This window comes from Galendromus occidentalis, unplaced genomic scaffold (assembly GCF_000255335.2).
Source record: "Galendromus occidentalis unplaced genomic scaffold, Mocc_1.1 scf7180000075563, whole genome shotgun sequence".
NCBI lineage: Eukaryota > Metazoa > Arthropoda > Arachnida > Mesostigmata > Phytoseiidae > Galendromus > Galendromus occidentalis.
Window position 1 is genome coordinate 75,540 of NW_003803553.1, and position 15,318 is coordinate 90,857.

Genomic DNA, 15,318 nt, shown 5'->3' on the forward strand with positions numbered 1-15,318 from the left:
CTCAATTCTTCCTCCTGGAAAAGCTCCATGATGGATGCTTCAGAAAGATATTTTGCGATTCTAACAGAGCTGACCGGTCGCATATTGGCCACCGCAGATGGTCACCGGCTCTCCTTCGCAGTGCCTTGTTGACCTTGTTGAAAAGTTAACAACAGAAGAAAATTCTTGTGTGACCGCGGAGTTGCGCTACGAACCGGAGCAGCAATCGATCCTCTGTTGCCACGCCAAGCTTCCGAAGTTCCTACCATGTCTTTTCAGAGGATGAGATATTTCGATCTGCAGACAGATCAGCTCTCTCTCTCGACCGAATCAAAGTAAGCAGACGTTCTCGGAACGACCCAGTTCGGCTCTCCAGGGATCGACCCGACCTCCGTGATGAATCAGGAGGCCTCTATCCTTTGTTCAACTCTGTCTCCCCATGACATGCTCTATGAAGATCGCGAGTCTCCTGAAGAACCTACATCGCGCCAGGTGGCTCCACGACCAAGAGCATCTGTGCTGAGGATCGTCTTATCTCCCTCTCGACCAGCATGCACGGAGCTCGTAAGCAACGCCATTTCCCAAATTTATTGAATACGACATACAGATCGATACTCGAAGTGAGAAGGATGAGAAGCCTGTGGCTTGTGCTTCAATGCACGTGTAGAATCGTTTTCAGACTAGGCTACGAGCGCGGAGAGCATGCCTGCGCGACTGATTCCCGAATGATTGGTCAATGATGTGATTGCCGAAAAGCAGAGAATTCACGATTGATCCTCCGGTATCCGGCGATCCGCCGTCTGAGAGTGGCGCTCAGTGGCGGATTCACGAATTCGCCGCACCTAGGCTTAATCAGGACCGCCGCCCTGATAAAACCCATCTGGGGATGAATATCGATTCTTCCCGGCGTTTGCTCCGAGTTGTTAAGATTTCTTTTCTATTCCTCAGAAAGCCGAAGGATCCATAGACTCAGAGATTGGCTCTGCTCATCCAGTCGATACCAGAAGAGGAAAAAGAAGAGTTCCTTCTCAAAATAATCGATCTGGTATTTAAGAAGTTATGTCTCGCTGTTCGTTTTCGAGACGGCTCCCTCAATCTGGCAGCCTCAAGCTCATGGACAGAGTTGACGTCCTCGTCTCGGTCTCGAATGATTTCACTGAGTGAGTTGTCGAGGATCGCAGAAGATCCAACCAGGAATTCGCCGCCCCCCGAAAACTGCCGCCCCAGTCTATAGCCTACTAAGCCTACTGGGTAAATCCGCCACTGGTGCCGCTTGATACCCGCTGGCGTGTATTCGACAGCCGACTGCGGGCCCCATCTTCAGGTCGGTCTCTTGATGCGGCGGCTGTTGCTGCTGCCGCAGTCCCGGCACCTCATCAACGACGATCCACCGCGGAACGTGTAACCAGTTACACTAAGTGTCTAAGCGATGCTTTCAGGCAGTTTTTCCCATCGAATGATCCGTCGAAAGACTCGTGAAGGCTTCCGACGACTCTGCAAGTCGCCTTGCAGCAGACACTTTCGGCTCATCCCTAAACTAAGTCCCGACGAATTTTCACTTGTACGGGCTGATACTCTGAGAGGGGATCGAGACGAAAAGCGGGCGTCCAAGCGGCGTGGGGCATCAAGCCACCGATATTGCTAAAATTGAGAAGGACTCGAAGCGCAGTGCTCGCCAATTGACCAATAATCACTGGCCACGTTTTGCCTCCGCGGCAAGAAAGTCGGAACCTGGCGAGCCACAGGGGCATCTGACAGAGACGGAAGTGACCCGACATCAGCCGCAGGTATGTAGTGATGGACGAACGGCTGGACTGTCGATTTCTCCGACGGTAATTCAATGAAATTCTTGTTCAGCCAGCAGTAATTCGGCAAGTTGCAACTCCGACGCACGATCCCGGATCCTGGATGCGAACGTCTGATCGATGATTCCGCAGCTTGGTCGCTAAGAGTGGACAGTCCAGTGTAAGAGGGGAATCCAATCATATCGCAAAACGAGGCGCGTTCAACCAGCGTGCGATGATTTGGGGGATTCGAAAGGAACAAGAGACGACTTCTCTACTCTGATCTCCTCTTCACCGAGGGACGGGTGAGCTTTGGCCGCAAGAACACTCTTCGCTCTTTTTGATCCCGAGACCGGAGAGCTCGGAACGTTTTGGACGGTGATTAATTTTCCCTCGACGAGCTCCTATGAAGTCCGCTATAGGGACCTTTCAGCCCCTCCCCCCGTGCAGGTCAGCTGACCGTCGAGCAGTGAGCCGCCGGTGCACCATGCGCCGACGATATCGTGCGGAACGCCGGCTACACCAGCCCAGAAACAGTGGCACACTGGAGCAGTCTGTGACATAAGCACTCGATCCGAGCGGATTACCTGCTGAAAGATTCTGAATATACTCAAAACTCACGTGAGCCTTGAAGAAGTGGGTCGGGATTCAGCTGAGGAGCATCGCGTAACCCGACGGAAAACCTTTATATCCTTGCTGATCGTGAGCTCTGTTGGCGAAGGTTGTCCCTGTCATTCTGACTTCACTGAGAGCGCAGTTCATCAAACATAGCAGTCCACTGATCGGAGCACGCAGAAATATTGCACGTTGACAGCGACCGGAACGATGCCACTCGTGTTGTTGGCCACTTTCTTCTCACAGATGGCGGTAAGCGGACGAGTCTTCTGCTATACCTCCCCAAAATCGTCGTTTGATAAAAGCAGCGACAGGGCGGCTCTCAGTCGTCCGTTCGGTCGTTCCTTCGCTCGCTCGCTGGTTGGTTGGTTGGCTGGCGGGCTGGCTCGTTGGTTCGTTCGTTTGGTCTGACGTTCGCTCAGTCGGTCGGTCGTTCGGTCGAAGACCCGGCGCTTTCGAACAGACGGGTTCCCGGAGAGAAAACGGCGACAGCGAGAGGAGGAGGTCGATGGATTGATCAAGCAGAGGCAAGGGACCTGCGGCAAGGGACGGGTCAGCCAGATCGACGGACCTTCATTCAATCCCCGTGTTTGCCTGCGAGCCAGTCAGTCTGTCAGTCGCCGACTCGTTCACTGCCTCGTCAACTGATCTTCCACGTCTTCGATGAGGGAGCTCCAAGTTTCCTCCCTGAAATGCGACCATGACCATTCCATCGTCTCTGGTCTGGTCGAGGGATAGAGAGCGAAATGGGACCTTTTATTCGAGACCGTCACGGTGGAAACCTCTCCGTCTGCTTTCTGTCTCCCCCTTTCAGCAGCGTCCATGTACCCCCTCGCATTTATGGAAGGGAGGGGGGGCAGGGAGTTGATATATCCCGACCCGAGCATGTTGCCGGAGACCCTGAGGGCAGGAACATCGAAAACTCCCAGAACTGCTCAAGCACGGCATTGGTTTCAGCTGAGCGTTCAGATTACCTCCGGAGCGACCTTGAGGGATGACCCTTTCGTGTTTTCCGTGGATCAATAAATATTTATTTCGCTTAAATACATATATGTACAGGCACGGCCTAGTACCGATTTTCATCAGATCAAATAGCTTCTCAAATCTCAATTAGAACGCAGTTGACTCATTATCAAATTGACTCCAGACTGATGATATGGAACACTTTTCGATCATTGGCCGCTCATCTCACTCCATTCCATGCACACTCGAATTCCTAGCGTGATCCGTGACTCGATCAACGCACAAGGCATTGCCCTCAACTTTTCGTGTGCTCCATCGGCAATGCTTCCTCCAACGACCAGATACGAACCGCATTCCCAGCAAGTGAACTTCTAAACGCAACACTCCGATTGAAAGGGGAACCAAGCGTGGGACCGGAGTTTCGTGAGACTTTCTCTGTGAACCGTCTCGAGTCGCATGCGCCGTTTTCGAAGAGTTGCAGAGAATTCACTTTCACGCATATAGTTGTTCTCTGCGAATATCACGATCAACGAGTTCGCTCCATGTGTGATCAATATCAGATCCGTGTCGTATATTCTTAGGTCCAGTGCATCCTGCTCGACACAAACGAACAAAACGTTCCTTCTAATCAGAACATCTCTGAGAAAAGAGGGGCGACGGGTGAATTCATCATGCTTTCCGTCGGTGCATCGTCCACCTGCCCAACGATGCCTAATTGATGTGCGCAGCTCTAAACGCCTATTTGGAAGATTCGTTCTCAGGCAAACACGCAGACACGCATGCACTCGACTCGTCAACTAGAGGTAGAGTTGGATACGTTTTGTGATCGGTTTACGGCACATATGACATGTTTTTAAGGGCGCAGCGCACTTCGCGCACGCGGCGTGACCGCATAGAAATGCTACATTCCTTTTACGCTCCATGCAGATCGAACAGGAAGCGCTTTCTTCCATTTCCTGTAGACGGGATTCCAGCTGCCTCAACCTGCAAACCCGAAGGGGGGCGGCCATCAGTTTTCGGCGAATTTCAGAGTATGGCCCCGAGCGTATCGTTATACTACCACAATCAAGTTAGTGCTGCGAGGCTACGGACCTCTCCAAGCTGCCTTGGCGTTGTCGCGAAGATAGTATGGTGGCCCCCGTGTTCTTGTTCGTTTTGCACGCGACGATCTGTTGGCAGGTGATGCACTTTTTCATGCGGACGCAGCACTCCTCACAGGCCACACAATGTCCGCAGGGCATGAACTTCACCACGGCCGGCGCTTCGAGACAGATCTCACACTCTTTCTGTTCCATATGAAGGACGACCAGAGCATCCGACAAAGCTAGTCAAGAAAATATATGCGTGTCAGCTTAGAAACCTGCCGGAAAACCGTATGTCGCTCCCGCCGAGCTCTTTCACGAACAAGGCACCTACCCGTAGACGGTGACGCCGGCTGGATGTCGCTATTGGCGGCCCAAAATCTGAGGAGCTCTTCAACCTCCGTCGAACCAGCCAAAGACAATGGTGTTCTCTTCGCATGGTTCTCCTTCAGGAGATCTGAACCCTCCCTGGAATCGAGAGGACGGAGCTATCAGGGATGGTCGGTCATCGATCCTCGCACTATGGATAAGGGCGATCGAGGCTCCGGGGGGAATGTTCAATGATTCTGGATGTGGATAAAACTCACTTTGCTAGGAAACAAGCGATGAGGAGACCCTTGTCCTCGATGGCATCAAGGGGCGATGTTGCCAAAGTGGCCAAAATCTGCGCCATTCCTGGAGCATCAGACGTTTCGACCAGCTCAGTGCCCCTCAGAGCGGAACGTTTCACCAATGCTACATGCAGAGGGGTATCGCCATCTTCATCTTGTACATTTACTCCCGCTCCGGAGGCCAATAAACGCTCAACGATAGCCTCGTGTCCCTGGGATACAGCCAGCAGAAGCGGCGTCTGCTGCCTGAAAGTCCATCGCTGATTATCATGCGTACATAATATATGTACATCAAACATCAAACTTCATATATATTGATGATGATACATCATGGTACGTGAAAATATGTGATAGATGATGATAAACACAATAATATATAATAACTCATGATAGTTCCGGATTCGAGCGATCGGGAGAGAAAAAACGTTTCAAACTAACCGGTTATTCCGAATGTCCGTGTCGCAACGACCGACCTCCAGGAGGAGCTCTACCACTGCGAAGTGACCATTCAAAGCTGCGAGATGCAAGGCGGCGAACCCATCCTCCTTCTTTATGTCGACCAGCTGTCTCGTTCGAGCCAAGAGTTTCTCGACAGCGAAGGCATTTCCTTTCAGAGCCGCGTGATGGAGAACATTGAAGCCACGCTCGTTGCGTAAACTGAAGTCCACGCTCGGGACGTTGATGAGTAAGTCGGTGATTCCCACAGACTCTTTACTGATGGCATCGTGCAACGCTGTGTCTCCGTACGAATCCTGAACGTTGATATCGAGCGCGTGCACCGAGTGCGATTGAGGACGCAAGAGGACCTTCACGCAGTCCGAGTACTGCTTGTTCACAGCGACATGTAAGGGGGTGCACTTCGTTCTGTTCTGAGCATTTATGTTAGCTCCGGATGCTAATAGGGTCTCGATGACTTTGGGTTGGTTTCCGAACGCGGCGTAGTGGAGAGCCGTATCACCATCCTCATCATGCGCTTCCAAGTTAGCTTTCGATCTGTAAGAGCAATCGTGAAAAGCTCGTCCCGACAGACTCCACCGACTCCTGCCCGCCTATTGATATTTCGTTTTCGATCCTTGAAAAGGAGATGTTCCGATCCCGAGCGTTCGGATGTCTAGGTTTCATGCGAGGTACCTGATCGTCAAATAGATACCCATGGATATATCTAAACTTCACCCACCTCAACAAGATGTCCACAATCGCGTGATGACCCTGATGACACGCTACTTGCAGAGCTGTTTTAGAGGAACTCTTCAAATTGACTCTGTCGGGATGTTTGGAAAGATATTCGAGGACGGCTTCGACCTTGCCCAGAGCTGCGTCTCGAACAAGTCTCTCATGCTGAAAAGCCACCGAGGCCATCGTGCCCCCTGTGATGGGTTGTGTTCCTCCCGAAGCCCCCGTGGAGGTGCCTGAATGAATGAGAGATCATGTAGGGAGCTTCAGACCGATGCTTCACAGACGGCGCGGCGCAGGGCTGACAACGAGACCATGGTTCGCAGGTCTCACAAAACTTCTGATGGACATCATCAAACATTACCTGTGCTGGTTGTTAAAAAGTGACTGAGCAGGGGGTTCGCATGCTCTTCGCGCGTATTGGCATTCATCGTGTTATTGAGCTCAGTTTGCGAACCCGGAACAGGAATGAGGCACATTGGGTTCAACGTCCAAGTAGTGCCGTCGACGATAACCTGTAAAGAGGAGTTTTACCGATGCGCTTTCTGACTCTCTGCCCACCGATCCTGCCAGACGGACTTGCAGAAACACATTCCTCTCAGAAATGTCAGAATACCCACCCGTAGATCACCATCCGTGTAAATCTTGATCACTTTTCCGAGTTTCCCAAGAGCCGGTTTCATGTTCTCAACATATTCCCCGTGACCATCTTGCAGCTCCTTGAAACGCTTCAGATCGTCAATGACTCGAACCATATCGCCCACGTTGAAGACGATGCATTTTATCAGAGCGTCTGGATTGAATGTCCATCGATTGTTTTGCCCGTCGAACTGAACTCGGATATCGCCGCGCTCAGTCACTCGATGAACTTTGCCGACTTTTCCAATCGTTTCCGACATTCTTGGGTTCCAACCACCGTGTCCGTCTTGGAGAACCTTGAGGATATCGATGTCTTGGAGAATCTTGACGTGGTCCCCGACCGAGAAACGAGATGGTTCTCTCGAGGCTGCTTGAGACGGACCAGCGATCTCGGTCTGAGCCGGCGTTATTCCCAATACGGGCAAATGGTCCCTGTAGTAGTCTCCACCAGGCGCATCTTGAACGTATCGCAAATCCATTTTCCCCTTGTGACCCACTCGATAGATGTTCATCGATCCGGAAGTCCACGTGACGTTAGCCACACTCCGACCGGACTCTTGCTCCCAATCTGAGGATAGGAGGATTATTTTAGGTACTTTCCGCGAGTGCGAATGGCTCCGAAGAGCTTTCATCGTGATGCGTATCTGCGACACCGAACGCAAGGGCCCACGGAAACTCACCCATGACGTTGAGAATTTCCCCGACTTTACCATCTCCGCCGTCCTGATTGCCCCAATCCCAATCGTGGCCACGGACGACCTGGGCTCCGAGGAATATTCCTCGAGCTTGGAGTTTTGGTCTCCCTTGTCGACATGAAACCGGTATACCCTCAGAGTTCGACGTTTCGAAACGGACGAACGGATGGCTCAAATCGTGCTCGTCGCTGTGGTAGCAGGCCGAGCAAAGATCGAAGTCGTAACAGCGAGAGCATTTCCAACGAACTCCTGCGATACCTTGCCTGTGACAGGCGTTGCAAACAATATTTGGATGTTTCACACCTGCAGGACGGATGGGAACCCAAATGAAATTCGAAGGTCTCGGTTTCGGTGTGAAATCGAGATGTAGCTTGCGCAAGCCTTTCATGGAGAGGCGTCTCACTCACCGGTCGGTGCGTTGTCCAGAACCCGCAAATCGTAGGCTTTCTGATAGCCCGCCCTATAGTTCGTTCGACTTCCGGAATCCCATTGAACGACCACCGTCTTCTCCGGAGAATGAGGATTCCCCGCCTGGAAGCAGCGTCAGATGCCGTGACTTGTTTACGTCTGGATATGGAATCCGATCGGTTCCACTCTTGGCTCTTTGGGAACTTGAATATCACGTGACTAGTGTTCCTCGTCACAGCCTCCCCTCCGTCTCCGATGATCCTTTCGGAAATCAGGGCTGAGGCGTCGTCCGTAAAGCTTACCTTCCCTATCTCGACCACGGTTCCCACGTGGCCTTCTCCATCGTCTTGAGCTCCCCATTTCCAATCGGGTCCTCGAACGACCCGCAATCCGACTTCCAAGGCCATGTTGCCTCACCTGGATCAAAACATTGGTCACAGTCGTATTTTCCCGTAACGCGCGAGCGGCGTGTATAACTCTGGAACTCTTTCTGAACCACGGAGGGTAAGCATAGCGGAACTTCGAATTCAAATCAAATATAATACGAATCCCATTGCTCAGCCACAGTGCAACTCGAAGCCAGACTGAAGAAATGACGAGCTTTTCCGACCTTAAGGCTAGACTGAGATTCGACAGTCGGGATTCCCCTCGTACAGCATTCATGGCACCAGTCCGATCAGCTGCTCTCTGCATGAGACTCGTCCGGGAAATACCTCTCGAAGATCTTCGCGAAATGGACAGTAAAGGAATACTGGAGCGATTGAATAAGCCGTCCAGACACATCGTAGAGTTCGTCGACTCGCTCAGATCGCACGGAAGCATCCGCCGCACTAATTGGGCATCAGGACAGCGTCGCTTCGACGACAACAAAAGATTAAGGACAGAGGCTACACGATGGTATCTCACGATATAGGATATTTTGCGAAGACCGTGCGGGACCAAGCAGGGTCTCAAGCCTCTGTTCAAGCGCCGAGGGTGGGAAATATGACGGTTGCTCTCCGGAAGTGTGCTCTCAGGCTAAGTTTTTTGTGACTGATTTTCCGAGAATTTAATGTCACTCCATTCTTAGAGCAAGCATACCGAGAACCGGGAATCCGGCGCGGTCCGAAGGCGACGCTCTTCCTAATCCATGGATGCCAATCTCCCTGCTGACACCGAAACACCAGCACATGCACGGTCAGGAGTCTGACTTTTCATCGGGAGAAAATATTTCCCAATTCCCAAAGTAGCTGCTGCTTCTACAAACACAACAAATCCAGACCAGCTCTCATCATGAGCAATTCGCGATGGAGGCGCCACTGGGCTGTGGAGGCGCCATTTTCAAAACTCGGCCTATGTAAGCGGAATCCCCGAGCTCGCCTCGGCATCTCGAGATTTTTTTGCATCGATGGTCACAGGAAACATACATGCCGATTATGGAACACCCAATATAATCATTCCGCAGTACAGGACGGGGCTTTCTTGAGGAGAGAATTTCGAGATCTTCATCGTATACGAAACGCTCGATCCGGCGAAGTTTCCTAGGTGACTGCTCTCTGGGTCTCTGGTCTCTCCATTATCTTTATTAGGGTCTCACTAGGGTCTCACCCCCGACACCGATAGGGTCTCACCCCTTTTTGAGAAAGGAATCGTGGTTCCGCCCCGACCGGAGATCCATCGAGCCATACTGCCTACGAGCGGAAAAGCCTCGAGCGAACGCCGACTGAAAGCCGAGCACTTCAGGCGAGAAGAGCTTCGCGTAAGGCTTCGAAGCTCCATGAGAAGTTCTTCCGTGTACGACCCGGAAGAGAGCTGTTTAGGGATTAGAGAATGAATAGATGTCTAATGAATCATTATGGAGCGGACCCTGCTAAAGGGATCCCTTCAGAGGAGGCGAGGATCGCAGCTGTGCGTTCTCACGCCGATGATTCTTGCCCCTCCGATATCGGAATCCCTGTCACGCTTCCACGACGAAACCTTCTCATTGGAAACTAGACCTAGACTGACGGCTTTGGTTGTCCCTCCATTCTGAACTTTATTCAACAACTTTGGAGTGTGCATTCGATGGTTTTCCCAGAGAGCTTGTCTCCCGCATCGGGTGATGCGAATCTCCGATTCGGAGCGAATTACCCATCAGTTCACGCCTCGCCCGATATCTACGTGAGTATCACAACAACGATAAAAGCCACTGGAACACGAAGACGACTCCGATTCTGCATCGAGGCGCTGTCGTCGGGCGAGGAGTCATGGAGACCCGACTGCGGAATCTTTTGGTATGAATCTCCTTGTGCGGAACCTTCCTTTTTGAGACTGACTACGTCCCTTCGGTCTCGATAGCGAGATCTCGCTTCCAGACGGCATCGCTCCCTGCTGCAGAATTAGGTCTGAAGTTCTCTCCTTTAACGGGGTCCTGAGTTTGATCACACAAAATCGGAAGCCAACCCCCTTCCACCGGTCTCCAGCGACAGAAGGTATTTTTTAAATATTGACCGGATTCGGAGCCTACGAACTGCGCCGACACGGATGCGGTGAGCCTGGGACGGCAATCTGACTTATAGTTTTCCGAGTTCGTCTCCGATTTCCGAAAAGTCGCTCAAAGTCGTCTCAGATTCGATGCATCTGGACGTTCTGCTCAGCGATTGTGTCGAGGCTGTGAAGGAGAAATTGGACGATGCTTGTTTTCGAGATGATCCGAGACCGCTGCTCAAGTTATACAAGCTGGAATACCCGGACACAGAAGGAGCCGATTGGGATGTCTCAAGCGCCTGCAAGCGGGAATCGATTTGCCGAGATTTAGGAGTGGGTGGGCCGCTTTGAGCTTCTCTGGGCATACCGCAAAATAGAATGGAACATAGGAAATCGGGCGACTCACCGAGCTCCGGAGATCCGGAAGTGATTGAGGTCTGGGTTTTTCGGATCTTGGCCCCCTCCCCGCAGAAGATCTCTTACGTCTATCACCTGATTTGGTCCCTATGCCAATGACATCGAGTATTTGATCAATTTTATCGTAGTAGTCCATGTGGCCGGTAATCTGGAAGCAGGGAGAATATATCCCTCCATGATGGATTGAGGCGATTATTTCAAATGAGCCGTCCGACACAATCGGCGTATAGAGGATAAATGATTACCACATCAGATAAATCCAAATTGCGCATTCGTCGATCGCTCCAATTTATGGGTTGAAGACCGGCGATATTTATACAAGCGCTTGAGGTTCTGTAGACGAACTTCAGCAACCAATCACCCCTGTAAGCGATGAGTTCTCTTAAGTTCAGGAGTCGGGTCTCTAATCGGGCTCCCAGTCTGTCATACGAAGTCCCCAAAGAAAAAAGAGCGACCTCAGAATTCGAAAGCCCGCCTCTCAGAATGTCTGTACCCCTCCGGACGGATTGCTTGAGTTCCAGGCATTTCACGTTGAATCGCCGGCGAAGATTCGAACGACTCGATGGATGCCGGATCCCAACGTTCTGAGCCGCGATGGGACATTCACGACGTCCTGAGAGACCCTCCCCTATTATCGAATCATCTCAAGTAATCAGTGCAGCAGCCCCCCTCCCTCCCACTCCCGCCGCCGCATTCCCGGTCCAGTGACCTCAGGCTCTCTTCACACGCTCTTCGACTGCGATCCTAAGCTCCTGAACGTTCGAGCTCATGCTGCGACCGATCATTCCTCAGGTTCCTAATCCGATTCGAGTCCGGGGACTGAGCTGCCTTATCGAGGGGACGGACGCCCCTGCCCTCAGGGGAGCTTTGCAGTATTCGATAAGTCTGTTCAGGTTCGTTGTCTTGTTGGAAGATTCAGCCGGCTGATATCCTTTCGCTCGCTTATGGTGGCATGTAAGTGTTCTTGGATATCTTCGTAGATGTCTCCTTTCAGGATTCTCTCAGTGCGTTGGTTTGGACCCTTGACCACAACTAGAACATCAATCTCGAACCATAGTCAGGCCTCCTCCATGCTCCGTCATTCGCGTCTGGTGGTCGGTGAGTTCAAGGACGTCCGCCTGAGCTTCGACGGTGCCAACGGGAAAAATAGACGGTTTTTTTCTCGACGCGCGTCCCCCCTGGAGGTGGGCACCAATCACTCGACGCTTCATAGTTACGGTCAGACCAGCCGGGCGCCCTCACTTCCTGACATCCCACCATACGGGCGATGGATCAGAAGCTCTTCCCTCAGCCGACAAGATGCCGACCTCGTCCAGTCCACCGGGTACCCTCGTTCGAAATCACATGGGTTCAAATATGAGTATACGAGTTTTGGAAAATTGAAACTTTGTGCGTTTTTTGCTGCCTGATCGTCATCGTGAATGTTAAGAATGGGGTGATTTTCCTCAGATCCTCCTTCTCGATGTATACGGGAAAAATCGGATTTGTTCCGATTTCCGACGAGTCACGCACATTTTGAAAAAGGATCCGAATTTTCGAGTGGGTCCATCTTTTTGGTTGCTACTCTACCTGCAGTAACCATTGACTATGCTCCCAGCAACCACCCGCTTGAAAGACGCCCAGTCTGCAGTCTTAGCTGGAACCGGCGCACCAAGGAGGACCGCGTTCTCCACGATGCCCTCACACGTTTGTCGACGGGCCAATTCCTGAAAGTTCGAATCTACGATGAGATGGGTTACAAAAACCGATGGTACTTCCCTATGCCATGCCTTTCTCCCGAACATACTTTCAAACAGTAATAAATCACGCGGGCTCCCAGCGAGAATCCAATCAGTGTGACGGGACGGTTGCCTTGTTGGCGTTGGATCAGAACCTCTGCAAGGTGTCTACCGACCTGAGCGGAGCGTCTTTGACACACACCCCAGGGATTGTCGATAACTCCCGCGACCTGTCGTCATTTGATTCAAAGACGTTAATCCTGAGTCTGGAGCGACAATTCGAACCCTCGTATGAGTCTAGGCAGGTTGAAGCTGTACCGAGATGAGAGCAGCCGGCCAGGCAATCGCAGCTATGAGGCCTGATAAGACTGTGTACTTCAATGCTTCCTGGGCAGCCATTGATACAGCGAACGCGTACAAATAGTCGATTGCAGTTCCCAGATCCAAGAGGTATCTAAGAGAGGGTCAATGGAAGTTCGAAGGCGATTCCTTGTGGGATTCATTGATTCTACGCATGTGGGTCTGGATATCATACTTGGATTCGTAGCGGAGGACGTATTGTTCCCGGGAGCTGTTCAGGGCTAGCCAAGGATGGATGACCGCGTCTGGAGAACCGGAAAAATATGTGGTACAATGATCTAACAAGTCTGAATCAGGAATCACGGGATCGCTAGGACGCAAGAGCATTCGTCTCCATTCGAGCATTGCACCTGAGAAGTTGTCGCTTGATATCCATCCAGAAATCGCAATAGTCACGTGCAGCTCCTGGCCTTTAGTGAGTTCTTCGAACGCAAATTCCTCGATCTCCCCCAATCGTTTGTTCATTTTGTAGCCAGTCAGTCCCGCGCCGGCGAGACCCATGATTGAAGAGATGACTGCCACACCTGCTGCCGATCCGAGAACCGCGGCACCCGCTCCTCCGATGAAAGCTCCCGCGCCGGCGGCCACTAGAGGAGCTGCTAAACCTCCGGTCAGTCCAAGCACGGCCCCTCCGCCGACAGTCGCGATTCCGATCATGAGGTATCTCTTAATCTTTTTCGTGCGGTCGCGTCTCGAGGTTTCCTCACCGTCGGCGCTGGGAACAGAAGACCCTGATCGATTCGAGGTGTGGAAAACTTCGGACTTTGATCCGGGAGAGGGGAAGGTGGGCGGCCGATACTTCCGGCGGTGAGGCCTCGAGAACTTCCCGGGTCGTACTCACGATGATGATTTCGCTCTCTCCGTCGAAAGACATTGGACCAGCGAGCGTTCGGCTGCGTCGACAACGGAAATCGGTAGGGCGAGTTTCATCGCGACGTAATGGATGCAAACCCGGGAACGGGCGTCGTAGACACCTGCGGCGTAAGTCAGACCAATTCACGGCTCGCTCCGTTGGTCTCTAAGCATATTCAGACGTGGGAGTCCTTAGATAGCTCACCGTCCTTCACGGAGAACAGGATGAGATCTTTCACGAAAACTGAGAAGTCGCCTCGGATTTCGGGCTCTTCCTTAAGTATTTTGAAATATGGCTCGTAACTCCCGCTGATTTCTCCGGACACTAAAGCAACCATGACGGGTTTCACCTGAAAGTGTTCGGACCCCTTCTATCAGCAACGCAGTGACGAGGTTCTCGCAAGCTCCTCGAGGAATTGTCATCGCGAATTTCCCAGTAGGGATCCTTACCTCGCTATGGAGATGCCGGCAGAGGTCCTTGATGAATTTGAGCCGGAACTGGCCGTCGGTATCGTCTGGGAAAAGTTTCTGCAGAGCCAATGCGAGGACGGCGCAATAGGAATAAGCGCCGGCTTCGGAGATCGACGAACAGATTTTGCTTTCCATGCTGAAATCCCGAAGACAAGCATGAAGTCTCCACGAACATCAATCATATCGAATCCGGCATGCATTGTTCTCGACAGGAGCAGCTCGAGTTTTCGTCACACGAAGACTGGTATAGCTCCTCTTACAGTGTGTCCGCAGTTGGATTCTCCGAAAGGGAAACTTTGATCTAGTGGGCTGCTCCTGAGATCGGTGCCATTGCCCGTTTGCCCTGACTGGAGTCGCTCGATCGAGGCCCGCGTGGAACTCAAACCCTGCTCCTCCTCTTCCGCAGGATCGGGCACTCAGAAACAGAATCCCTGGTCTCCGTACCAAATCACGGACCATAAGAAAGCGTCGAGGATTCGGGGCTCGTATCCTCTGGGATCAAGATCGGCCCATGCGCCAATCATTTGAATCGGGATGCGAATGGAATTGTGATAGATCCACTCGCGAGTCCTGACAGATAGACTGCGTTCGAGCATCAGGACAGCACAATTGTTGTCTCGAAACGTGTCAGAACTCGCTCGATTCCAGATCATATCGTTCCGAAGTTTTTGAGCTCTCTATACGACGAGAGCCGGATATACAGCCGTCTGGACTCTAGTGGGTTTGGCCTTCAGGGAATTATAGGACGCTCTTGAAGTATCAAGTCGAGTTTCACGATGCAGCTCAGCGAGGCTGAACTAAATGAGCAATCGGAAGTATATTTGGCTCCCCCCTGGGGAAGCATTTGCCTAGAACTGCGCTTCGAAACTCCTTCTCTCGAGTGAAGCTGAGACGGAAGGCTGGATTATTTATTGTACATATATGTTACGGACACTTGTTCGTAACAGAGGCCAGCGGGCCTCGAACGGGGTGAAGCTTGCAGAACATCGGTTCGATCAATGAATCGCCTTTATCATGCACAAAAAAAATGGGAGCCGCCCAGGAAGGCTTCCTAATCAACGGTGCATGAAGTGAATTACTGACGCTCCGCCAATTTCAAGTTCGTT

The 15,318-nt window shown here is 51.9% G+C and overlaps 2 protein-coding genes across 2 annotated transcripts; both read right to left on the reverse strand.

Moving 5' to 3' along the window:
* Positions 1-3,400: 3,400 nt before the first annotated feature.
* Positions 3,401-9,191, reverse strand: mib2 (E3 ubiquitin-protein ligase mind bomb 2). Its single transcript, XM_018639223.1, has 12 exons — positions 9,030-9,191; positions 8,252-8,366; positions 7,949-8,072; positions 7,527-7,844; positions 6,828-7,414; positions 6,572-6,722; positions 6,212-6,419; positions 5,473-6,027; positions 5,011-5,280; positions 4,758-4,891; positions 4,434-4,665; positions 3,401-4,325 (listed from the first exon to the last, which is right to left on the reverse strand). Exons 2-12 carry the CDS (start codon positions 8,354-8,356, stop codon positions 4,139-4,141), a joined length of 2,871 nt encoding a protein of 956 aa, XP_018494739.1. The 5' UTR covers positions 8,357-8,366; positions 9,030-9,191; the 3' UTR covers positions 3,401-4,138.
* A 1,028-nt stretch (positions 9,192-10,219) lies between these two features.
* LOC100909244 (transmembrane and coiled-coil domain-containing protein 4) lies at positions 10,220-14,079 on the reverse strand. Its single transcript, XM_029111204.1, has 10 exons — positions 13,947-14,079; positions 13,731-13,863; positions 13,209-13,604; positions 13,065-13,100; positions 12,848-12,983; positions 12,598-12,759; positions 12,381-12,517; positions 11,057-11,174; positions 10,801-10,959; positions 10,220-10,693 (listed from the first exon to the last, which is right to left on the reverse strand). Exons 1-10 carry the CDS (start codon positions 14,077-14,079, stop codon positions 10,481-10,483), a joined length of 1,623 nt encoding a protein of 540 aa, XP_028967037.1. The 3' UTR covers positions 10,220-10,480.
* Positions 14,080-15,318: the final 1,239 nt, after the last annotated feature.

Coding starts and splice junctions, on each gene's coding strand:
- LOC100909244 (XM_029111204.1), bottom strand. CDS start 14,079: ATGGTTGCTTTAGTGTCCGGAGAAATCAGCGGGAGTTACGAGCCATAT. Junction 13,101..13,208: donor GAATGGAGACGAATGCTCTT/GCGTCCTAGCGA, acceptor AGCCCTGAACAG/CTCCCGGGAACAATACGTCC. Junction 12,518..12,597: donor TGATTTATTACTGTTTGAAA/GTATGTTCGGGA, acceptor TCGAACTTTCAG/GAATTGGCCCGTCGACAAAC.
- mib2 (XM_018639223.1), bottom strand. CDS start 8,356: ATGGCCTTGGAAGTCGGATTGCGGGTCGTTCGAGGACCCGATTGGAAA. Junction 8,073..8,251: donor CCGTGGTCGAGATAGGGAAG/GTAAGCTTTACG, acceptor CGCTGCTTCCAG/GCGGGGAATCCTCATTCTCC. Junction 7,845..7,948: donor TCTGGACAACGCACCGACCG/GTGAGTGAGACG, acceptor TCCGTCCTGCAG/GTGTGAAACATCCAAATATT.